The sequence below is a fragment of the Acinonyx jubatus genome, chromosome A2, assembly GCF_027475565.1.
Source record: "Acinonyx jubatus isolate Ajub_Pintada_27869175 chromosome A2, VMU_Ajub_asm_v1.0, whole genome shotgun sequence".
NCBI lineage: Eukaryota > Metazoa > Chordata > Mammalia > Carnivora > Felidae > Acinonyx > Acinonyx jubatus.
This window is the reverse complement of record NC_069383.1, coordinates 141,748,830-141,775,511: the sequence shown is the minus strand read 5'-3', so window position 1 is coordinate 141,775,511 and position 26,682 is coordinate 141,748,830. Positions and strand designations below refer to the sequence as shown.

Here is a 26,682-nt window from a genome sequence, read left to right as displayed (position 1 = left end):
AAGACTGTAAATTTCCCTGTCAGTATCATTTTAGCTTGATCCCACTAGTTTGATACATAATATTTTTTTAAAATGTTTTTTAACGTTTATTTATTTTTGAGACAGAGCATGAATGGGGGAGGGTCAGAGAGAGAGGGAGACACAGAATCTGAAACAGGCCCCGGGCTCTGAGCTGTCAGCACAGAGCCCGATGCAGGGCTCAAACTCACAGACTGTGAGATCATGACCCAAGCCGAAGTCGGACGCTCAACCGACTGAGCCACCCAGGCGCCCCAAGTTTGATACATAATATTGATATTGTTGCTCAGTCCTAAATATTTTCTGATCTCCATATATATTATTCTTCAACTCACAAATAATTATGCTTCTTACTCAACAAATACTGGATGTTTCCTAGTTATCTTTGTGTTTTTTCTTGCTTGCTTTGCTTTGTGAATAGAGAACAAGGTCTCTAATACACTAATCATTTGAAATTAGTGTATCTTGCTTTATGACAGAGTATGCGGTCATTTATCATAAATGTATTTTGTGCACTGTGTGCTAGAAAACAATATGTATCCAAAAATTGTTGAGTGCAAGTCTATAATCATTGGCTCAAAAATGGTTTCTTTGCCTTAAAGTCTGTAACACCTTTGTCACAGTTAATATTTGGCTAATGTGTCTTTTTTCATTTTCAATGTATCATTACCTTTATGTTGTAGATGTCTCTTGCAAATAGCATATATCCATATTCTTTTATCCTCTCTGATAAAATTAAATGGAGCATTTATTACCATTACAGACATACGTGATTTATTTCAACCACCTACCTTATTGCCATTTCTATTTCTCTTCTTTTCGTTCTTGCCTTTTGAAAGATTTTTTTATCCTATTTTTTTGCCTCTACTCATTTAAGACTTATAACCTTTATTTATATTTATTTTATTTCATTTATTTCTAACCTTTAAGTTATTACCCTAGAAATTATAGCTTGCTTACATTTTTAACTTACCTAAGTCTAAAGTCAATCTATGCTTACTTTCTTTCAGAAAAATATAAGGATCTTGAGACACTTTCAGTTCAGCCACCATCCCCTTGACATACACGTTATTGCTGTCATGTATTTTAGTTCTTTCCTGTTTTGTTTTTAACTCATCATTACTTTTTTTTTAAAAATTTTTTATGTTTATTTATTTTTGAGAGAGAGAAGCAGCATGCAAGCAGGGGAGGGGCAGAGAGAGAGGGAGACACCGAATCTAAAGCAGGCTTCAGGCTCTGAGCTATCAGCACAGAGCCTGACACGGGCTAGAGCCACAAACCACAAGATCATGACCTGAGCCAAAGTCGGATGCTTAACCGACTGAGCCACCCAGACGCCCGTCATCATTACTTTCTTTACAGTCCATGTTTATTTAGATTTACCACATTTGTCACTATGTTTGTTCAATATTATTCCTTCATATCAGATGTTCTGTTAGAAATCTCCTTATACCTGAAACGAATCATTTAAATTTCTTTTAGTGGGATTTTTTTGGTGGCAAACAATTTTTTTGTCTAAAAATACCACATCATTCTTTTTTTAATATTGTTGCTGAGCATTAAAAGTAATTTTCTAGGTTAAGTGGTATTTTTTTCTCTCAGCCATCTTCTGGCTAACATAAGCTTTTAAGAAGTCAAGCTATCACTCCAAATTCAATCCTTTACAGGTAATGGGACTTTTTTCCATTAGCTGCTTTTTAAAATAGCTTTATTGAAATATAATTCATATGCCATACAATTCAACCACTTAAGTCACAGAGTTGATGGTTTTTAGTATATTCACAGAATTGTGCAATCATCATCATAATCAAACTTTAGTGCATTTTCTTCATTCCAAAAAGAAACCTCGTAACAATTAGAAGTCACTCTCCATATTCCCCACTCTCTACCCCCAGCCCTAAGCAAGTAGTAATATACTTTCTGCTTCTATGAATTAGCCTATCCTGGGAATTTTACATAAATGGAATCTTGTAATATATGTATTTTGTGACTGTCTTCTCTCACATAGCATGACATTTCAAGGTTCATTCATATTGTAGTATGTACCTGTACTTCATTCCTTTTTATTGTTGAGTAATACTACACTGAATGAATATGCCACATTTTGTCTATCCATTCATCAGTTGAGGGACACTCACATTGTTTCCATGTTCTGGCTACTATGGATAATGCTTCTAAGAACATTCATATGCAAGTCTGTGTGGACATATGTTTTTATTTCTCTTGTGTACATATATATAGGTGTGGAACTTTTAGGCCATATGATAACTGTATGTTTAGCATTCTGAGGAACTTCTAAACTGTTTTCCAAAATGACTGCACCATTTCACATCCCCACTACCAATACATGAAGGTTCTAATTTCTTCATTCTCTCACCAAAACTTGTTAGTCTATCTTTTTACTTATAGCCATTCCAGTGGGTATGAAGTAATATGTCATTGTGGTTTTGATTTCTCTAATGACTAATGATATTAAGCATCTTTTCATATACTTATTAGCCATTCATATATCTACTTTGGACAAATGTTCTAACTGCTTTTTAATTTTTTTAATGTTTATTTAATTTTGAGAGAGAGAGACAGACAATGTAAGTGGGGAAGGGGAGAGAGAGAAACAAGGAGACACAGAATCCAAAGCAGGCTCCAGGCTCCAAGCTGTCAGCACAGAGCTCAGCGTGGGGCTCAAGCTCATGAACTGCAAGATTATGACCTGAGCCGATGTCGGACGCTCAACCAACTGAGCCACCCAGGCATCCCTCTAACGGCTTTTTAAAACATTTTCTTTGCCTCTGAGATTTTATGTAAATGGGCAGATTTCTTTTCCTCTTTGGGGTACTCAAAGAGTCCTGAATTTATGGACTTGTATCTATCATTAGTTTTGGAAAATTCTCCGCTTTCCACTCTTCAAATATGGCTTCTGTGTAGTGATTTTGTCCCTACTCCATCTCTCTTTTCCTCTAGAACTCTGATTAGACAGATGCCAAACCTGTTTAATCTGTCTTCTGTGTATCTTAATTTATCTTTAATGTATTTCATCTTTTTATCTTTTATTTACTTTATACTACTCTGTTTTCTAGCTCATTAAATGTCTTTTCTGCTATGATCATTCCGCAGTTGAACCGATTTATTAAACTTTCAAATTTCCATTTTTATATTTTCCTATTTCTAGACATTCTTTGGTTCTCTTTATTTTTTTATTTTTTTTAACTTACATCCAAGTTAATTAGCATACAGTGCAACGATGATTTCAGTAGATTCCAGTGATTCATCCCCTATGTATAACACCCAACGTTCCTCCCAACAAGTGTCTTCCTTAATGCCCCTTACCCATTTAGCCCACCCCTCCACCCACAACCCCTCCAACAATCCTCAGTTTGTTCTCTGTATTTAAGAGTCTCTTAGGTTTTGCCCCCTCCTTGTTTTTATATTATTTTTACTTCCCTTCCCTTATGTTCATCTTTTTGTATCTTAAAGTCCTCATATGAGTGAAGTCATATGATATTTGTCTTTCTCCAATTTCGCTCTAGTTCCACCTACGTAGTTGCAAATGGCAAGATTTAACTGTTTCTGATGGCCGAGTAATACTCCATTGTGTGTGTGTACACACACACACACACACACACACACACACACACACACACCATATCTCCTTTATCCACTCATCTGTCGATGGACATTTGGGCTCTTTCCACAGTTTGGCTATTGTCAATAGTGCTCCTATAAACACTGGGGTGCATGTGCCCCTTCAAAAGAGCACACCTGTATCCCTTGTATAAATACCTAGTAGTGCAATTGCTGGGTCATAGGGTAGTTCTATTTTTAATTTTTTGAGGAACCTCCATACTGTTTTCCAGAGTGGCTGCACCAGTTTGCATTCCCACCAGCAGTGCAAAAGAGACCTCCTTTCTTCACATCCTTGCCAACATCTGTTGTTGCCTGAGTTGTTAATTTTAGCCATTCTGACTGGAGTGAGGTGGTATCTCATTGTGGTTTTAATTTGTATTTCCCTGATGATGACTGATGTTGAGCATTTTTTCATGTGTCTGTTAGCCATCTGGATGTTTTCTTTGGAAAAGTGTCTATTCATGTCTTTTGCCCATTTCTTCACTGAATTATTTGGTTTTTGGGGTGTTGAGTTTGTTAAGTCCTTTATAAATTTGTGCTTGATATCTTTATAGTTTCTTTCCCCTTATTCATATTTTAATCACCTCTGTTATTTGTTTAAACATATTAAACATGCTTATTTCATAGTGTTTGTCTTAAAACTCCCACTTCTGAAGTCCTTGCCTTCTGATTGTACTGTTTGTTCTTTCTACCAGCTATCAATTATGGTAGCTTTTTTTGTTTCTTTTCAAACTTTGTGATTTTTAAAAGATTTTTACTGTGTGCTCGTTTCTTGGACTCTTATCTGGAGAAAAACTTTGAGGTCTAAGTTGAACATGTGGGCCTTCAGAGCATTTGTCTCTGCCGATACCTGGGGCACTATCAAACAAGGACCCCTTTAAACTCCGTTCTCTACTTGAAGTTTTTGGATCACCTCACATTGTATGTTGGTGCAAGGGCTATCTGTGGTTATAGATTCTTAAAACTAGTTTTTTTTTTACCTTTCACTTTGCTCAAAGTTTTAAAATAGATTATTTTCCCTGGATTCTCCTAGTCTAGGTGGAAGAAACATACGGTGGGGAGGTTTTTAGTTTACCCTTGTACTAAGAGTGTGGCTGTCTGGGATCCCAGTTTAATGTGGTAGCGGAATTCCTACTTGGCTCTTCCTCTTGAACAGACCCAGGCTTCTGTCTTTTTCCTTCAGTGCCCCATGACTATGGAAATTAATGCTCAAGTTCACATATCTAGCAAATGCCAACAAGAAGATAGAACCAGTGCTCTATTATCACTCCAGCCCTCTGCTCTGGCTTAGTTTTGACCCTTGAGATTCTTCCTAACTTTACAGTTCATAAGTACATTTTTAAATTTATCTTTTGAAAATATATTTCATCCAGCACTTTTTGTTCTTTTCAGCAATTAAAACTTGCATAAACAAGAACCAAGCTACTGACAATAACTGTTAAGAATGAATGGAGTGGGGGTATACAAAGAAATAAGACCCCTACCTTTGTAATTGTTCAGGCTGTGCAATTCACTAGAAAGGTTGAGATGGAGTTTCATTTGCAGGATGAAATCAGACTAGATCAGCAGACAAATAGGTTTCATCTTGCTTTCCAAATTTAAAGATTTAGTAGTGACTGGCAGTCATGAGAAGGATTCTGACTATGCTTAAAGATTCACTGAGAGGGACTTGTGATTGATTATCAATTTGCTCTGAGTATGTGTGAACAGATGGTGGCACTGACCAGATATATACAGTACATGAAACACAGTTTTTTCTTTATAATTTAATGAATCCTGAGTCTGTTATCATTTTTACCTGCAATAAAAGTAAGTTCCATTTCTCTCGCGCGCGCTGTCTCCCATATAATAAGAGCTGAGTATAAATAAAAAGAGGGAAAATCTAAACTAGGATTAACTAAAATTATAAAAGAAATTAAATATGTTGTGATCAGCAAGATCAGCATTCTTTTCTCTTTTTTTAATGTTTATTTATTTATTTTTAAGAGAAAGCACAAGCAGGGAAGGGGGAAGGGGGGAGAGAGAGAGACAGAATTTGAAGTAGGCTCCAGGCTCTGAGCTGTCAGCAGAGAGCCTGACACGAGGCTTGAACCCACAAACTGTGAGATCATGACCCGAGCCAAAATTGGACGCTTAACTGACTGGGCCACCCAGGTGCCCCAATATCAGCATACTTCCCATGAGGTATGTTCTAAATCACAGGCAGTTGCAGCTGATAGCACAGTATCTAGTTGATTCCACATATTAAACTGATTCATCTTAAAATAAAACTAAAAAACACTTTGGACTTTAAATACCTAAGCAAAGATGATGTTTATAGTATTAAAAAATGATTTGGGCTAACTTCTACAAGTATCAGAGTAGAAATCTAGTGTAGGAATGGGGTACTGAGAGAGAAATTTAAATGAAATTAACTTGATCAACAGAATGGCATTTAATAGGAAGGAAGAACATGACAGGTTCTACATACACCTACTTTATTCAATAAAAATAGATTGATAATGACAAAACTATTTCAGTCTATAAATATTAAATAGACATTTGCTTTAAATAGCTTTCAGACTATCACTGCCATGAGGTAAATTTTAAATAAATATTTTATGCAGACAATAACAGAAGAGGGCTTTTCTAAGGGGAATATAGTTACAGGGTAGAAAATCATATTCTTCCATAAAAAATATGCCTTGTGCTTCTTTTATAGCCATAAACTCAATAAAAATGGAAAGTGATGCAATCAAACATACATGGGAACTGAGGCTGGGGAAGATCTGTCTCTGTGATGGCAAGAAGAAAAGCCAATCGGAATTACATCACATGCTTTATATGAAGTCCATGTGGACATCAGGAACACTTCATCTTGTCTGAAAGTTCTTCCACCACTTACGTCTGTGACACAACCAACACCCTGAAAACATTCCCTTGCCAAGGAAAACAGCTTCTTTTTCACTGCAGATACAGCTCTCATGTCTAGAAAGTGATATGCTTATTATCATGCCGTTTGGGTTATGAGGTTTGTAATCCTTCGGAGGTTAATAAGAAAATGTGTTACAAATTCAGAATAAAAGAAGAGATCTAAGACAGCAGAGTGGTGTCTTTGGCAAACTCTGAAAACAGAGGGAGTGACTAATACAGAAGTACTGAGATCAGTAGATGAAAAATGTAAAAATGTGTTACACTGGAAACAAAGCCTCAAATAGAACAGGGGATACCATCATTCTTTCCCTGCCAGAAAAACAATTATTTACATGGTACATTCCATTCTTAAAGGTTTAACAGTGCTCCTGAAGGTAACTCATGCTTTTCATTGCCTCTAGATTCTGTTCTCACAGTCTGAGTCCTCTAAGTTTTGGAGCTAAGAGTAGAAATTGGAGTTTCTAGAAACTGGAGGCCCAGGAGGCCTCCCAGAGTCTCAGTTCTCAGGGAAAACAGGCATATGCCAAAGGCCTTGCAAGATGCAGGGATTTCCATCCTGGCCAACTATGTCTGATATCCATGCCTTTGCACAGTTGAGATTCTAAACTCTATTTTACATTTTTGCAATTCACCTTCTACCTTTGCAAACATGTTGTGTCATGTTTTTTTTTATGATATCATATTTATAAAAGCAATTAGGGTCTTCAATGCTACTTAACTTAATCACAAAGTTTTCAAGAGGCTCTACCAGTCCCAGTCATCTGTTCAGGATCAAATGGAGGTAAAATGCAGTAAAGCTTTACTTATTTTAATAATTAATGCAAGCAGCACTCCTTTATATACCACAACATTGTCTCCATATCAGATTTTCACTGAAACATTTAAAATTATCTATTCTAACATACTTTTATATTTATAAATAAGTTTATATACAAGAATTATTATTAGCTGCCTTTATTACCTACTTAGAGCAAATAATTACATATTGAGATTGAGACTGATTGGAGGTCATGCCCTGTTAATGAAAAGCAATCAAATGCTGAGTCAATTTTATCACCAATGGGTCATAAAAACAATTTTCAGCTAAAATGTCCCCCCTAAAAACCAAATAGAACATAAATATGTGTTTATCCAATTTTAGGATTTTTTTTCATAATCAGGTTGAATTTTTGTATCTTAATTTTTTTAAATTTCTTAAAAGGTTTATTTATATTTGAGAGAGAGAGAAAGAGACAGTACGCAAGCAGGGGAGGGGCAGAGAGAGACAGAGACAGAGTCTGAAGCAGGCTCCAGGCTCTCAGCTGTCAGCACAGAGCCTGATGCCAGGCTGGAACCCGTGAACCATGAGATCATAACCTAAGCTGAGATCAGACGCTTAACTGACAGAGCCACTCAGGTGCCCATTATTTTTTTATTTAAAAGTATCAAACTTCCAAATAATCATAATAGAACTCATTTTAGATTTCTTTAAAGAAATACTCAGATTGAAGAGCACTTCCAAGCCCGCTGCCTTTGCAAACAGTAATCACTCCTAAGGAGCCTCTCCAAAACACCAGGTAAGAAGTTCCCTGGGGTACTTTTAAAAAGCTTTCTAGGTGCGCCTGAGTGGCTCAGTCATTTGAGCATCCAACTTCGGCTCAGGTCATGATCTCACTGGCTCATGAGTTCGAGCCCTGCATCAGGCACTGTGCTGACATCTCAGAGCTTGGAGCCTGCTTTGGATTCTGCGTCTCCCTCTCTCTCTGCCCCTTCCCGCTTGTGCTCTCTCTGTCTCTCAAAAATAAATAAACATTACAAAAAAAAATTTTTTTTTAATCCAAAGTAAAAAGCTTTCTATATATTCACTGTAAACAGCAAGAAGACATAACAATATTTAGCTGCAATTTCAGATTTGGTTCCCAGAGTTCCACTCCCCTCCTTATGCAGCATTTCATAAGAATTTCTGAAATGTTCTACCAAGACTCTGAGTCTTTGTAAACCATTAAAACAACGGTTTCTAAAGTTAACTATCCCTGCCTCAAATCCAGCATTTTTTGCTAGTTGGGATCCAAAGTCACTTTCTGATTTCCATTTCTATCACTGCCTCACTAAACCCAATGAGTTTCAAAACTACATTTCCGTTTCCAAAGTAAGTTTCAGAGCCTCTAGGTGTTTGCAATTTAAATCTAACATTTTTCCCCTTTTGGAAAATCTGCCATTTCACATAGACATGAGTTCTTCCCACTTCCTCCTCTATGTGGAGTTGGGGAAGGATGGTATTTTTACTTATCCTTCTAAGTTTGCTCAGTCACTGATTTCAGTTTGCATTCTTCACCAGACCTGTCATTGCTGTTTTGACAATCTGGTTATTTAGACAAAAAAACAAAACAAACAAACAAACAAACAACACTAACTAAGCCTAAATAACTTTCATTACTCCAGCCAGAAGTGAACTCTCCTCCCACCCAATCTTTGGGGTAGTTTTTCCAGTACATTTCTTACTTTCCCAACTAAGTGGTCAGTATTGGCTTTGAAGTGAGTAATATTTTGAATATGCACTACTTTTAGAGCCCCTCAGTAGCTAGCTCAGTGCCATGTGCTAAAACCAAGGTTTAGTAAGTCTTTGAGGAACACAGAGATCCAAAATCCATCACTGAAGGTTTTATCCATGCAACTCTGCATAAATGAAAGAGTTCAAGAGACTCTAACGTTGACATTAAACAATTGTTCTATCAATGTGCATACATAATCGTTGCAAGAATTAACTCTTCAGATATCTGTGATGATGTTGACAAGCAACATATTCATATAAATTCTGTAGAAAAGTTATCCCAATAGGCCACAATGGACCATAAACTATGCTAGTCATCCAATTTTAAAGGGTATCAATCCATGCCTCTAAAATATAACAAGTTCCATGACAAATGATTTACCCAACTGGAATCAGTTCACACAGACTCTGGGATCCCACAAAACACAAAACACAAAGCACTCAGGACTAAATTCTTAGCAATTTAGTAATTATAAATACTTCCTCAATAATAATGGGCATAATTATTAATTACCTTTTTGAGCCAGGCATTTTAATTACATTATTTCATTTAAACCTCTAAGTCTCCCTCTTAAGGATTATGGTATTGCCCCATTTTATACAAGAAGAAAGTGGTTGCATGACATAACTCACTCCTCAAAGCCATTCAACTAGAAAAGGCAGACTAGAGATCTGCCAGAGTCCACTATAGGTGTCAGCCTACACTCTTTCCCCCTTACTCCATTTCTCTACTCAAACATCCTTCTGACCTAACCACTTTTGGAAGAACTCTAAAAAGTAATCAGACATTAAAAGTTAAAACCAACTCAAGGACTGATAGTCTCTCAGACACCTGTGGGCTAATAAGGTAAAGAGTTGCTTGCTGAAAACCATATGCATATATGGTTATTCACCTGGACAAATTTCATGGCATTTTTAGTTGTAGAAGTGGCTTGAACTATCTTCCACTGCTGAATGACAGGATGGGACGAAAGGTTTAAGTCAAAACAGTAATTTTCCCAGACATTATGAGTTCACTCATATCTTCATAGTTTCATTGCAAGAGTGAATGATCATCATTTGGTCAACAGGCTACCCTACCACTATGCTTGCTGCACCCTAGCTCAACTCTCTGAGAGGGAAGGACTGCAAAAAGAAACTAGAAGGGAGGGTTGAACAGGGAAGCCCATTCTGCATTTTGTGGAACTCCTTGAAAGGAAAAGGTTACATTCAAACCCACTAGACACTCTCCTCAGATCTCCCTCAATTCCTTGATCCAAAGTTTTAATCATAATCTCAATGTCAACTTGTAAGTGGAAAGTTGGCAGAAGTAAGGAAAATTTTTGTTTTTTCCCTGGAGAAACGCACATACATACACACAGAGACATATGTGGTGAAGTAGATGCTGGATATTACTATTTCCTCTCTATAATTTGCAAATTCTCTGCAATAAATATGCATGTATTTCACAATGATAAAAATCATACTATCATTTAAACATTTTTTTTCTCTCCACTTCCACTGCTTCCTCACAGAAGTCTGCATGACTCTTAACTCTGCTGCATTTTATAAGGCAACAAACAAAAATAAAACTTAGAACAATCAATAACAGGGGTGCTTAAGAACACATGGTAAAAAAAAGAATTTTTAAAAATTGGTGTGGTTATTATTTCCAGAAGCAAAATGGTTTAAATTCAGGGATAAATAAAAGCATCTCAAACTCTCAAAAGATCTATTTGGGGCAATTCATAAATTAATAATTATGCATAGGTAAAAGTAATAGCTGTTCGGTTCATTTGCAGCCCAAAGTTTAATTTTGAAAAATAACAAACCAAATTCCTTAAAACTGGGAATACCAATATAAATCAATGGAATGGGTTACTATAATTATACTTTATAAATATTCTATAGCAACAGATATCAACAATATAGTAACACTATCAACAACAATGACCATCATTTACTGAATGCTTTCTAGAGATCAATCAAGGGACTAAGTGCTTTAAATGCATAATCTCTTGGAATTGTGAAAGCAATCAATGATGCAGGTCTCTGCTTTTTTCCATTCCTATTTCATGGATGAAGAAACTGAGGCTTAAAGAAGCTGAATAATTTAAGCGAATTTAAGCATTAGGATGTAACATCAGTTCTGCTTTAAACACTATGCTAAAACCAAAATGTCTTTATACCATTGAAGTGAGTTAAATTGGCTTCCAAGATCAACACCTTCTGAGACAGTCACCTTCTTAGGGATGGGTCAAAATTTGGCAATGACAGAAACTTTGCAAAAATAGCAAACTTATGAAAACTCGGGAAATTTGGAAGACAGGGGACTATTCAAAATAAATGTTAATTCCCAAGACATCAAAGTTACTCATTAGAAAATCTTGAACACCTTAATTAGTAGAAATCTGAACGAAAATGTTCCCCAATTTCCTTTTGGAATCTACACTTCTGAACTAACAATCTTCTGCCTTCTTCATTATTGTCCACGTATTTCATGATATCACATAAAACCAGTTATGTGGGTATTTGGGGAAGTATGTATGTAAGTCATAACTTTCCAGTCACATTAAGAGTATAAAAGTTTGTAACATTGGGCCATACCTTGGTTTTCATGAACTTGGAGTGACTTTTGTAAACCTCTATTTGTTTGATCTCTTCTTCACGGTCCTCAGTGTTCAGCACACCATTGGCTTTTAGCATCTGGATCTCATCCTCCAGATCCCTTATGTTTCGCTCTAATGAAGCAATTTTTGTGTCCTGTTGTTAAAAGAGAGAGACAGAGTGAAAGAAAGAGAGAGAAAATTGTTTTTTCAGTATTATCAAAACAGAATTTTAGAAAGTAATTTTGGGAGTAATACATTATCTATGGTATAGACATAGCCCTGAAATCAGAACAATTTATGTTTTTCACTTCTGAGGATTGTTTGTGAGATTATTCTTTTAGCTCCCAATAAAGATCATATGTCAATACAATATGGAGAGTTGCCTAGATAGGTTTGTCTAATATCTGGGAATCAGATTACCAAAGCAACAAGGATAAAAGCAATCTAACGTGTTAATACACACACACACACACTATTTAAGTGGACTAATTTGTAATTTCAGATATAGTTTACCAGCATATAATTTCTAGTCTACTTGTAAACATAAAAATGGTTTGTCCATGCATTCATTCTATAGCTGGATTTATAAGGCATGATTGGAATTGACTCTGACAGAGAAGAAAATTAAAATCTACTAATGAGAAGGATTCTCATCTAGAATACAGACATCAGTGCAATTAAATAACTAAATCCTGATATACTAAATATTGAAAATTTATAGCAACCAAAATATCACAATGTCATGATTTATTTGGCAAGCAGCTCCCTGAGTGACAAAAACATTGCTACCTTGAAGGTCATCTCTAACCTACTGACTTTCAGAGTTAAAAAACTAGAAATATTACACTCAAATGTGGAATTGAGAAAAAAAAACCAACCATAGGTAATTTTTTAAGGAAATGACAGACCCTATACACAAGATAGAGCATAGTAAGAAATGAGGCGTTAGAAAGAGAAGAGAGAGCTCTTAAAGGGGAAAAACCCTTCCCCAACCTCAGGTATTAATCTCCAATCAGTTTTGGGAAGGAATCATGTTGAAAGTTTGACTGTAGGTTTCCTATCTACCTGCTCTTTTATTGTACAGATCCAAGGAGCTGCTATTACATTTGTATTTGAATGTTAATGAAAAACAAACTACGATCTAATTTTTTTATCAATTCATTTTCAAGAATCTAAAAGACTAAAGAGTTCCAAAAATAAAGAAAATGAGTGGCCTATCCTATTTATAACTAACTCATATGAAAAACTTTGCAACAAATACATCTGTCCTGATTTTGTGGCTATTTTCTACCTTAATTTCCTCTATTGTATGGCCTGTGGCATGTCTCATGGAGCAATATAATAATCATTACATTGTCATCATCATTAAATAGAGGAATATGAGGAGAAACAAATACTTATTAAGTCCCACTGTGTGCAAACATCCAAGTCTAAGTGCCGAAGACATTTTTACCAATTCTCAGAAAAACCTCAAGAAGATGAAATAAAAAGACTCTGAAATTTGCAAGATTATTATGGAATGTTATATCCTATAACATTTCGTTCTCCTTTTGAAAATAATATTGTTATTTTTTCCAGTTATAAAAGTAATACACCTTAAATTCCTAGAAAATGAAGAAAATCCCCTCTAATCTTACCATCAAGAGATAACCATCACTAATGTTTTATGTACTGCTGTCAGGATTTTTCTATTTTTAGATGCAATTTCCAGAAATCTTGTATGCTGCCAGTTTGAGTGAAATGAGTGTCAAGGACTAAATGTCTACGTGCCTCCAAAATTCCTATGTTGAAGCTCTAACCCCTAATGTGCTGGAGATGTGATGGTATTTGGAGATGAGGCCTTTGGGAGGTGATCAGTGTTACACGAGGTCATAAGGATGAGGCCCTTGTCAGAAGAGACACTAAAGAGCTTGTTCTCTCTCTCTCTCTCTCTGCCCTGTGAGGGCACAGCAAGAAGGTGGCCATCTGTGAGCCAGGAAGAGACTCCTCACCAGAACCGAACCTTGTTGGCATCCTGATCTGGGACATCCAGCCTCCAGAACTGGGAGAAAATACATTTCTGTTTTTCAAGTCCCCCAGAAGTGGTAATTTCTCATAGCAGCCCAAGGTGATGAATGTAGGGAGGCATCTTTAGTGACTCTTTTGAGTTCTGAGCTATGAGAACTCTGCAGATAAAAAGAGAAGCAATAATAAAAAGGCTAGCAGGGGCACCTGGATGGCTCAGTCAGTTGAGCATTCAACTTCAGCTCAGGTCATGATCTCACAGTTTGTGAATTCAAGCCCCACATCAGGCGCACTGCTGTCAGCACAGAGTCCACTTCGTATCCTCTGTCCCTGCCTCCTCTCTGCCCCTTCCCCACTCACACTCCTTCTCTCTCACTCTCAATCTCTCTCTCTCTCTCTCTCTCTCTCTCTCTCAAAAATAAATAAACGTAAAAAAAAGGCTGCGGATACTTTCAATAATAGCCAAATTATGGAAAGAGCCTAAATGTCTATCAACTGATGTATGGATAAAGATGTGGTTTATATATACAATGGAATATTACTTGGCAATGAGAAAGAATGAAATCCTGCCATTTGTAGCAACGTGGATGGAAGTGGAGGGTTTTATGCTAAGTGAAATAAATCAGAGTAACACAGATATCATATGTTGTCACTCATATGTGGAACTTGAGAGACTTAACAAAAGACCATGGTCGGGGGGGGGGAAATAGTTACAAACAGAGAGGGAAGGTGGCAAACTATAAGAGACTCTTAAATACAGAGAACAAACTGAGGGTTGATGGGGGTTGCAGGGGAGAGGGGAAAATGGGTGATGGGCATTGAGGAGGGCACTTATTGGGATGAGCCCAATAAGTGTATGTAAGTGACGTATGTAAGTGATGTAAGTGATGAATCACAGGAATCTACCCAAAAAGCAAGAGCACACTGTAAACACTGTATGCTAGCCACTTAATAATAAATTATATTTTTAAATGATAATAAATAAATAATAAATAAAGGGTCTACTGGAAAAAAATAATTAAAAAAGTAAAAAAGGAAATACTTATTGAACACATTGTATAGGCAAAATACTATTCTGGGATATATTTATATATAAAAATATATAAAAGTACATAAAACATTATATGTGCATACAAATCAGATATATGAAAATAATTTGGATTTTATGCATATGTAAATACATATTTATATAAAAATAAATAATTTGGATAATAAAAATTAAAAATTAAAAAAGGCTGCAGAGAAAGAACTTCTAAGTGTTCATAAGAGCCTTCTAAACAAATGGGAGCCATTTTAAGTCAAAATTTTTTCTGACTATAAAATTAAAATATGCTCATTATAGAAAACTTGAAAAGCTATATAGATAATTATGACTGTACACAATCCCATCACCCAGATATACCCACTATTAACACTTTTATTTACACCCATGAAAGCCTTAGGATTATATTATTACTTTAAGATATATAAAAAGATAGATATCAATTAAAACCCTAATCAATATGACAGAGATTTTCTCTTTTTTAAATACAATCTTTCAGCATCTATAAATATCTAAGTACAATCTTTACAAGAGTTTAACTGTAAGTTAAGTGTGAAAAAAAAATCAATGCTTTGCTAACCCAAAATCTTCTGGGATTTCAGACCCAAGTCTGAAGTGAGCATATTTATATGTATGTATGTACATATGTATACACAAATATACATGTATAAAGACATATGTGCAATACACTTTGTGGTCCTCATGTCTTACACCTTAATGTTTTCATACACTTAGATTTTCAGGTGTCAATCACATAGGTATGGGGAGAAGAAATCTTCACCTTTCCCATTGGTCAAATCCTGAGGCTTTAGTTAGCAATGACCACAACTACCAACTTCTAACTGGGTTGGAAGGAGCTTTTCACTGCACTTTAAAAAATTGCATACTGCTAAAGAAAGATCAGAACAGGGTTAAGATAGAAAGTTTTGTGACATGAAAAAAATTATCTTGACCTATACGCATCTGAAGTAAATTTTCACTAAATAGTAAAACACATAAGAGGAGGTGGGTAGGGCAATGGGGTAAATTGGTGATAGGCATTAAGGAAGGCAATTGTTGGCATGAGCACTGGGTATTATATGTAAGTGATGAACCACTGGATTCAAGTCATGAAACCAATACTACACTGTATATTAACTAACTTGGATCTAAGTAAATAAATTTTATAAATCTATTATATTTTATAAATCTATTATAAATAGAATATTTTTAACTTTTACAAATTTTCTTTTTTTTAACGTTTATTTATTTTTGAGACAGAGAGAGACAGAGCATGAATGAGGGAGGGTCAGAGAGAGAGGGAGACACAGAATCTGAAACAGGCTCCAGGCTCTGAGCTGTCAGCACAGAGCCCAACGCGGGGCTTGAACTCATGGATCATGAGATCATGACCTGAGCTGAAGTCAGACGCCTAACCGACTGAGCCACCCAGGCACCCCTACAAATTTTCTTAAATTAATCACCTTTCTTTTTCCTCACAAATTTTTTTCCGTAAGCTGCAGGTGTCCCAAAATACTAAAAAAAAAAAAAAAAAAAAAAAAACGTGGGGGGTGTTGTGGAAGTCATTGAGTCATTTTAATAACAATCTATTTTTTTTCTGTTCTTATTTAGGTTTCTATTCTTTAAGAAGCCAAGTTTAAGGTCAACAGAATTCATACCTGAAATCTTGAGCACAGGGTAAAGGAGATAGGAGAATATCATTAAGATCTAGAGAAGGGAAAAGATACAAAATACATAGATATATAAGATGGTGTATATTGACTGTGCCCAAGAAAATATTGAAAATGTTAGGCAGATAAAGACATGAGGAAATAGAAGTATGAAAAACAAACAATGTCTGTCATGGTCACAGCTTCTCAGCTGCCTCTGAGGAATTCGGGAAGAAGAAATTTTATCTTTTTCTTTTTTTTCAAATCTCTAAAACTAAGACAAGTTACTATAAACATATATATTTAGGAACTACAGAAGGCAATTACCTCACAGGTCCTACTATGGCTCAATGTGATACATGGGTGTTGTCCTGCAAAACTGATACTAACTGTACATCTCAAGAACTCTAAGCACTAATCTACAGTAGAGAGGGGGAAAACCTAACATGAAGACATAGTGCTGAAAAGTGCAGTTTCAGAAGGAAGAGCAAAATTTACTCCCTATCACCAGTTTCCTTCATCTGAACATCTTTACAGGTTATTTATCACCAAATTTTAAACAATTTATGTAGTGACTTTCAAGTATTCATTTTGATTATGTTTCACAAATAAGCATCAAACTCGATTAATTGTGGACCTTCCTTGGAGATGGGGAAAGTGAAATACTACATAGAAAATCTTTTCCTGAAACCACAGAACACAAAAAAGCTCTCTGATAAGGGGATTTCAGGGTCAAATAAGTTTGAGAAATGCTTACTGGGGATCCCCTATGTTGATCAGCATTAATGGCTCTGGAAGTCCTACAGCAAAGCATTCTATTTAATTTGATTTTTCTCAGTACTAATCCTCTAGAAGTCAATTATTGAAAAAAATATATGATTTTAATGACCACATTAAGCTCAGAGTTATATACTAAAGTGAAGAGTCAAAACAATGATTTGGATTCTTCATGGGAAAATTTGCTATGATTATTCCCCATTTAAAATAATTATGTGCTTAAATATCCAGATCACCTTTTGGCTTCTGTCACTCAAAAGTGGTTTACTGAGTGCCTGCTCTGAGCCCAGAGCACTGAAAGAACACAGACTCCCATAGTCTTAGAACCTACCACTTCATGTCATAGGTGACATTTTTTCAATAGTCTTGAGGTAAGACAACCATGAAACTGTTTTGCTTTTACATCATATTTTCATTAAGAACTGTAAGACTATGGGGGGGGGGGAGTTTCAGGAGGGAAAAAACAGCTTAAATGTGTTTGTTTCATTCCCTATTAGTTAGAAAAAATTATCTGAATTGAATATCTCTTTCAAATCATTTCTTTCCACACATTCATAAAATAATACTTGTAAAAATTTTATACATATATTTGCAGATCATAACTCCTACTTAAAGATTCATACTCAAGACTATTTTACATCTATCATTCAAAAGATATAAAAGAGGTATCTGATGGGCAACTAACACATAAACGACTGGAATTGAACCCCTAGCATCCATCAACCCAACAGGCCTATGTGCTGATTCTTACACCAGCCATAAATATTAGCACGAGCCCATGGGTGATGGAGTACAGCAATGAGAATGGATGGGAAGATTGAAATAAGTTTATCTCTGCTTTATCTGTTTTCTTTTTTTACTAATCTCTGAATATTTCTAGGACATGTCTGCTACAGTTGATAGTAAACTGAGACATGCACAGTTTTCTCATTCATTCTAGAAATACGTACTGAGCATCTACTGGGTACCAGTCACATTGCCAGGTATATGAGATACTAATTAAATCTTAACAAGATTCATGGGGACCCTTCTCTAACATGGAGTATAATCTAGATCACTAGTACTCAAAGTGTGGCCCACAGACCATCAGCACTGACATCACGTGAGAGAGTTTTAGAAATACAGAATCTCAAGTCCCAACCCAGACCTACTGAATCTGAATCTGCATTTTCACAAGATTCTCAGGTGACTTGGGTGTTTTAAATGACTACAAATGTCCAGCATACACAAGGGACAAGACTTGTGTCCAATGTGGAAGAGACCAAGACAACTTTATAAGCTAACATTTAGAAAAATATTAACCTACTCTCAAGAGCTATCCAACTTGGCCTAAGTATACACCAACCCTGGGAGTAAACTTTCTGGAGCATCTTTGCCAGTCCAGAAGCCTTTATTATCCTTTTGTATTTGTCAAACAGTATGTTCCCCTTAAACAGCAAGAAAAAGATTTCAAGTCCTCTCCAGGAACAGTGAACACTGAAATGATGAGTGGGCAGAACATAAAAAAAGCAATATCATTTAGTCACAAAAAGTAATAATTATGTTATTGCTAAGTGTCACAATGTGCCTTCCTTACAAATACAGTAAGAATTACTGGTTTTATTTTAATATGAGGCCAAGAAAGAAAATACAGACAGTTTTTATGGAGAATGGAACTCACCGTGATCACATATCGGTCTGCAGACATTGATCAACAAACTTAGGGCCAATTTGGTTTAAGGAAGAAGATGTGATCTAATGTTCAGGAAGTGTCCCAACCTAATTATATTATACTTTATTTAGAATAAAATTCTAGACTATTATTACTGGATGCCACAGAGGCTCCTGAAGGCTTAACTTATAAAGCTCATCTAGTTGTAGTTGCAAACATAACTGAACGGCCCTTGGTCTTAGGCTATCTGAGGAACGCCCTGACTTTGGAAGCATTTACTGTGTGGGATTAGCCACAGTTTTGTGAGCCCAAGTCAAGCACTCCAGAAAGAAGTCAACTTCGGCCTACAGCATGTTAAAGGAAAAACTAAAAACAAAAAAAAAAAAAACAGTAACTCACCTTCTTGAGCCTTATCAAACTGTAAAAAGATGGTGACCTAGATGAGAAGATGACAGGGGACGTGCTGTTTTTAGTGATAGTATTGTTTTTTGTGTTTGTCTGCTTGTTCAGATGGTACCTAATTCTTTATAGCAAAATGTACAAGCACAGAATCAAGTCAAGTTCCAAGTAATTAGGGTGCTACAATGTTTCTTTCCATGGCCTCATTTGCCTACTTCTGACTCATTCTTCATGAAGCCCATGTCCCTGGAATGCATCCTTTCTGTTGTTCTGTCTCTGTGCACATTGCTAATGACCCATGGGCAGAAGACGTGCATCCAGTGTTTCTTTCTGGACACAATGCAACCACTGAGGTTTTGGTCTGCATGTATGAATTTTTGATGTTGTTGTTGTTATGAGACTCAAGTCTGAAAAAAAAAAGAGCTGAAAATAAAACAATCCTCCTGGGGGCACCTGGGTGGCACAGTTGGTTAAGCATTGAGATCCAGCCCCAGCACTGGGCTCTGCATTGACAGCATGGAGCCTGCTTGGGATGCTCTCTCTCTCTCCCTCTCTTTCTGCCCTTCTCCCCCTCATGTGTGTGCTCGCTCTCTCTCTCTCTCTCTCTCTCTTTCTCTCTCTCTCTCAAAATAAATAAACATTAAAAAAATCCTCCTGACCCTTAGAGAGTCACAAACCTGGATGTAAATCCTGATTTTTATGCCTTCGGTCAAGATACTGAGCCTCTTTGAAATAAGACCATGCTCAAGAGCATGTCATGAAAATTCCAAGTGATCTATAATGCATGCAAAGTACCTATCATGGAACCTTCCCCATGAGAGTAAAAGTTTGTCATCATTATCATAAGCCAATAACAGTACAGTAAGTCCCCACCCATTCCCCAGTTTTGTGAGGTACACATGTAGAAGACAGTAGCTTCCGCTTTTAGTCCACCCCATTTAACTTTGTGAGCATATTTCTAACCTTACTAATCTCGTAACACAAGGCTGTTAAAAGAATTACATGAGTGACAACGTGTATATCTCCCAGAATTAAAGCTAACACACAGTAGGTGCTCTACAAAGATTACCTTCTTCCCATTTTTAGCTGTAGCATTTATAAATTACTTTTTAATTGTCTACTCAGCTTCTTTTCCTTTTAGGAACTACATCTCCCCAACTCCCTGTGGTTTTAGTGGGGTTTTCATGTGTGACCCTGCTCAATGGCAAGTACCATGGATTCTCTGGATGCTGATTGACCTGGGGTAAACTCATTATGCCATCAAGGCCAATCAGAGTTCTTTTAGGGAACTGACATAACTTCAGGGGTCTCTCCTTTTCTGAGTTTATGTTTCTCCTTTTCTGAGATTATGAATGATAAGGAAAATATCGGCCTGTGGCTGGTTATGGCCTTCTTTGATACCATGATGTAGAATCTGCCTAAATGACTGGGCCCTTATAACATCATTTGAACGGCTAGATAGAGCTATATCTTAACCATCCAATCCCCAGAATCCCAAAATACAATAGCAGGGTTTCAGCCACTTGCAACTAGAAGAGTATAACACAAAAGTTATAGCATGAAAGAGAATACCAAAATACAGTTAGATATAATATTCTACAAATCTACAGAGAGAGGTCAGAAATGGGTAAGACCACCATAGCAGAGTCAACAAATCTCCAGAAAATCCCCTAATATAGGGTCTGGAGACGGATAAGAGTAAGATTATCATAGAGAGGATGAAATTCTTTCTGGCCAAAAATAATAACACATGCAAAGTAAAGAGTACTCAGCATGGTGTCCAGCACATAATATTTAATTAATAGAAATTGAAAGAACAAAATAACAAGTATGAATTATGTATGAAGGAGGAATAAGAAGACAGGACTAATTAAGAAGTACAGATCACAAAAAAAAAAGAAGAAGAAGTACAGATAATTTTTTCTGCAGAGGAGTTAGAAAAGAAAAGAAGGACGGGCTTAATGATAAGCACTCTTGAGAATCAAGCAAGGAGTTTGTACTTGGGTCTGATTGGGAGTCATTTATAAGCTGGTAAAAAGACAGCAACAAGACAGCCTTTGGGAAGTTAATAATAAAAATATAAGCCAAATGGGAGTTGAGACAGTAGACATGACAGATCATCAGCCTAGTGGTGAAAGAATTCTTAGACAGGGTTAAGAATTGAGGAAACAGAAACAGTACAGGAATCACCAAAAAGAAGTGTAAAATTGATGGAAGTCATAGAAAAGTCACAGAAAATAAGAGTTAGGTGTCAAGAAAGAAAGAGTCAAAAAAGTTTTGAAGAGACTTTAAATCCCATAGAATCATGGTGATTGCTATGTCACTGAACAACCAGTATAGCATAGGAGGAGAACCAACCAGAACAGACACCACCTAGAACAATGGAAGCAGGTCTGGGGAAGTTTCTGAAAGGCCAGGGGTTAACTTTTTAGTTGCTGGAGTGGGGGAGGGTACTCTGGGGATTTGAGATAACCACAGAAGTATTTCAATTTTAACCACTATAGCTGCACCTGTGCCTCTTGGCTATCGGCCCTTCAAAGAAAGTTGCTTCAATTAATACTGATAGCTTTCTACATTCCCAATGCATGGAAGAGAGCATTGGTTAATCCAAAATCATTTCCATGTGCCTATGACATACACTAATGTAGAGGCTCCCCAGTGCCAATCTGTGGACTAGGTGCATCAGATTCATCTAGGGAGTGAATAAAAACTATCAATGACTTGGTGTCACCCAAGGACATTCCCTTTCAGGATGGAGGTGACACAAAACTCTGTATTTATTTGTAAGCTCCTCATGTGGGGAACAAAGCCATATTAAAAGATTTCTTTTTTAGACCTATGTTTTCTACCCCATTTATGTTGAATATATATGTATATTTGCATTACCTGAATTTATAGAAAAGAATAATATAGAACAGAAGTGAAGTTTCTCTATTCCGGCATTAAAAATGCAGTTAATAACAACAACAGCTAATGTGTATGGATTACTAAGGCAAACACTGTGCTAGAAAATCTCATTTAATCTTCCCTATAACCTCATGAATTAAGTACTTATTTTATCCACTTTATAGGTTGGAAGACCTACAGAAGGTAAATAACTTGCCTAAGATTTTCCCTTTGTTGAAATAACTTTCTAGGCCCAAGATGGCTCTACTTCTGCTTGGGATTGCTTGTCGGCAAACCAATACTTAGATAACTTTCATGTCCCTGTAAATGCTCCCCTTGACCAGAAATGTAGTGTATCTAGTCAGCCAATCCCCAAATGACAAGCCAATTCTGAGTTCTAATTTCCTTGTTCCTTCTCAACTCAAACAAGTTTGACTACGTGACCCCAGGCAATCATCTCTTTTTTTTAATTTTTTTCTTTCTTGTTCTTAATTCTTTATCCTATAAAACTTTCCTGACTTCCACACCATTTTCCAGTACTCCAAATGGAGACTGCTTCAAAAAGTCCTAGATAAAATTTGTTTGTATCACCTAAATTGTCTTCTTCAATCATTTTAAAAACACCTTTAATAAACTGGAATGGTTCCCTCCACATATAGAAGAGAACAAGCCACACAGTGAGACCTCACTGTCCCCAGGAAAATCTCAGGAAAACTAACCTCAGAGAAGGTTTGCCACCTAGAAGCTGGGCTATTTTGACCCTTTCTTCCACACAGTAAGATTAGCCTTCAAAGATCACAGGGCAAGGTCAAAAGAAAACAGTGAAAAGATTTGGGAGAGAAGACAGGGGGGAAGAAATTTCAGAAAGTGCTTCCAGATGACAGGGTAGCCCCTCGGTGTGTGCAGCCCAACCCTCCCTAAGCCTGGATCAAAGTCATCTGCCACATACATATAAATACAAAGAGTTTGAATTCCCAGAGATCCAGTGAAATACTACTTTGTAAAACAGTGATTGCATTTCAAGGAGTATTGAAAAGATGGACATCTGAAACCTCTATTCTCTTCCAATGCTCTTTAGGAAAAGATTGGGTGAGAAAGCTCTCTTCACTGGCCTCTAGCAACATGTATTTGCTCTTCCCACTCCTTTTAAACCATCCCTGCAATGCCTTCAACAGCCCTGGTTGAAGTCTTAGGATCTCAAAACATACCACAAATCCTTCTATGTTCAACCAGTTTATCTCATGGAAAAAGCAACAGGCGGCAGAGGAATTCAGGCCACCCCAAGTTACCAGCACGGCCTGATGGATGTGGAAACTAGACCATGCCTTAGGGATGAGGCATGTGATGGCCGGTACACTGTCATTACTGAAACTTGAAAGGGGAAGTTCACATGAGGCCTGTGGTTGACTTTTCAACCCTGCTGGCTGAGGTGCACGCCAATAAGGAAATCGCAATCCCTAAATAAACAATAGGCTGGGAACCTGAGCACCAACAAGGGAGAGAGTACAGGGGTTACTGGCCTGGGCAGGGCTGGCCAAGATGGAACAAACAAAGCAAAGATTTAAATTTTGCAAGAATGTCATGTCAATTCAGACTCTCCAGGCAGGCCCTTTGAGACTCCAAATTGCCAGTCACCAAGCCTCAAAACTTGGTAGAATTTTTAAAGTCAGGACTCTTGGTCCAATCTCTACATTGCCAAATGAGAATAATAAGAGCCAGAAAAGACAAGTGACTTGCCAAAGGCCCAATAGCCAGAAAACCAGGTCCCTAGGTCATTTATTACACCACAGGCCTACTGAGAGTTGCTATTTTTTTCCTCCACTGGTTTCTCCTCTCAAAGATGCTTTTAAAGTCTTTCCACACACCAGCTGTGTGTGTATTCGGAGCTAAGATTCTGCCTGAAGTAATCTTGTTAAATTTCTTGTCTGTCCTTATTCAAATGTGCCACCTCTTTTTTATAGGTAAAACTCAATTTTCAGTCTAAAAGGGAAGGGATAGAGAAGCAAAGAATTCTTTGAGCATTTATTATATACCAGGATTTTCCCACACCTTCATTCATTTTTAACATTCTCCACAACCCTATGCAGGCTGGTATCAAGGTTCCATTTCACAGATGGGAAAGCTGGAGCGCAGAGAAACAGTAAGCAGGAGAGCCAGATTATCAATTTCCATAAATAATCTAAGCTTTTCCTCTTTGTAATCTTCTCAGTTCAACAAAAGAAAACCAGGATAGAATAAATTGTGCAGCTTTAAGCTTTTTAAAAATGAACTTACCATTGTTTTTCCTAAATAATAATTCCTAATCATTCCTATGTAATGAATACAAATTATTGCAAACATAAAAATTTAGAGGGGGGGAAGAGGAAAACATCCTTTACAATCACCTCATCCAGAATTAGTGTCAACATTTTGACATTTTTTTCCTCAAGCTTTTACTCTACATTACATTGAGAATATATCTTCTTTATATAGTAAGAATATTAAGTCTCCAACTACTATAAACCTTAGAAATACATCTGATAGGTTACTGTATAGTTCTGTTTATATTTTTAATTTTTAAGTAATCAAAGTTATTGATCCTTTCCTTTGAAATATCTTTATTTTTGAATAATAGTTTTATTGATATACACATGTGCCATAAAATTTACCCCTTTAAAGTATGCAATCCAGTGCACACTTTATTCCACAGTATTTTTACCACCAAAAGCCCTGTACCCACTGGCAGTCACTCCTTTTTCTCCTCTCCCCCATCTCCTAACAGCAACTAGTCTACTTACTATATCTATAGATATACCTATATTAGACATTTCATATAAATGGAATCACATAATAAGTGGCTTTTTGCACCAGCTTCTTTCATTTAGCATTATATTTTCAAGGTTCACCCAGGTTACAGCATGTATCAGTATTTCATTTCTTTTCATGGACAAATAATATTCCACTCTATGTGTTTACCAAAATTTGTTTACTCGCATAGGATAATGGATACTTGGATTTCTTTTTAGCATTTTGTTTATTATTAATAATGGCATATGAGCACCAGTGTACAGTCCAGGTTTTTACATATGTTTTCAGTTTGGTCGGGTGTACCCCAAGGAGGACTACTGAGTCAGCAACTACATTTAACACTTTAAGGAACTGCCAAATTGTTTTCCAAAATGGACTGAACCATTTTACACTCCCACCATCAATATATGAGAGTATGATTTTTCCACATCCTCCCCAACACTTGTTACTGTCTTTTATTTTTCTTTAGCCATACTAATGGGGAATCAGTTGTATCTAATGGAGGGTTTGATTTGCATTTCCTGTTGGAACATCTTTTTGTGTCCTTATTGCCCACTTGTATGTGTTCACTGGAAAAACATCTATTCAAATCCTTTGCTCAATTTTTAAAAGATTATTTGTCTTTTTATTGGTGACTTTTTCTTCCTTTTATTTTTTTTAAGTTTATTTATTTGTTTTGAGAGAGAGAGAGAGAGAGAGAGACAGTGCACACATGCGTGTGAACAGGAGAGGAGCAGAGAGAGGGGGAGAGAGAGAATCCTAAGCAGGCTCTGAGCTTATAGAGCAGAACTTGACTCCAGAGCCAGATCCCACTACAATGAGAAAATGACCTGAGCTGAAACCAAGAGTCAGAGGCTTAACCAACTGAGCCACCCAGGTGCCCCTTCTTCCTTTATTTTTAAATGAACTTTGGGGCGCCTGGGTGGCGCAGTCGGTTAAGCGTCCGACTTCAGCCAGGTCACGATCTTGCGGTCCGTGAGTTCGAGCCCCACCTCAGGCTCTGGGCTGATGGCTCAGAGCCTGGAGCCTGTTTCCGATTCTGTGTCTCCCTCTCTCTCTGCCCCTCCCCTGTTCAGGCTCTGTCTCTCTCTGTCTCAAAAATAAATAAAACATTGAAAAAAAAAATTTAAAAAAAAATAAATTAACTTTGAATTAAAGTGTATTACACATAAGAAAGTAGCCAAATCATAATTTTCGCATGATGAATTATGCCAAAGTAAACACACCTGGGCACATGCAAACCAGATCATGGAATAGAATACTCCTTGTACTCTAGAAACTTCCTTCATGCCCCCTCCCAGTCTCCAAACCCCATCACTCCACTATCCACTATCCAGGTATCTAACACTATTCATTATTTCTATTTTTGGAACACATGCATATAAACAGAATTACATTGTATGTGTTCTTTTGTGTCTGGCTTCTTTCAACACTGTTTTGGGGGTATTGAATTATGCTGTTATATGAAGCAATAGCTTGGTACTTCTCATCGCCATATAACATTTCATTGCATGAATATTTCACTATTTATCCACGCCATTGTTGATAGCTATTTCACTTGTTCAAGTTTTTTGTTATTCCACATCTAATTATGTTTTGAATCTTCTGTTTACGTTGAGTCTTATACTACCATTGTTAGATCTGCTCCTAGATATTTTGGGGTTTTTAATACCATCATAAATAATATTGTTTTCAAATTTTCCTTGCGTAAATGTTTGTCATTGGCATGTAGAAATATGATTCATTTTTAAATACTGACTAGCTACCTAGCTAAGTTCATTTACTAATCTAATTGTTTATATATGAATTCATTG

The 26,682-nt window shown here is 36.6% G+C and overlaps 1 protein-coding gene across 7 annotated transcripts in view; it reads right to left on the bottom strand.

Moving 5' to 3' along the window:
- The window catches only part of ERC2 (ELKS/RAB6-interacting/CAST family member 2), a 915,804-nt gene that overhangs the window by 599,553 nt on the left and 289,569 nt on the right, over positions 1-26,682 (bottom strand). For all 7 annotated transcript variants that reach the window (XM_053219211.1, XM_027039010.2, XM_053219212.1 and 4 more), the window contains one exon: positions 11,672-11,827. In XM_053219211.1, the coding sequence (XP_053075186.1) occupies positions 11,672-11,827 (156 nt within the window). The remainder of the gene's footprint in view (positions 1-11,671; positions 11,828-26,682) is intronic.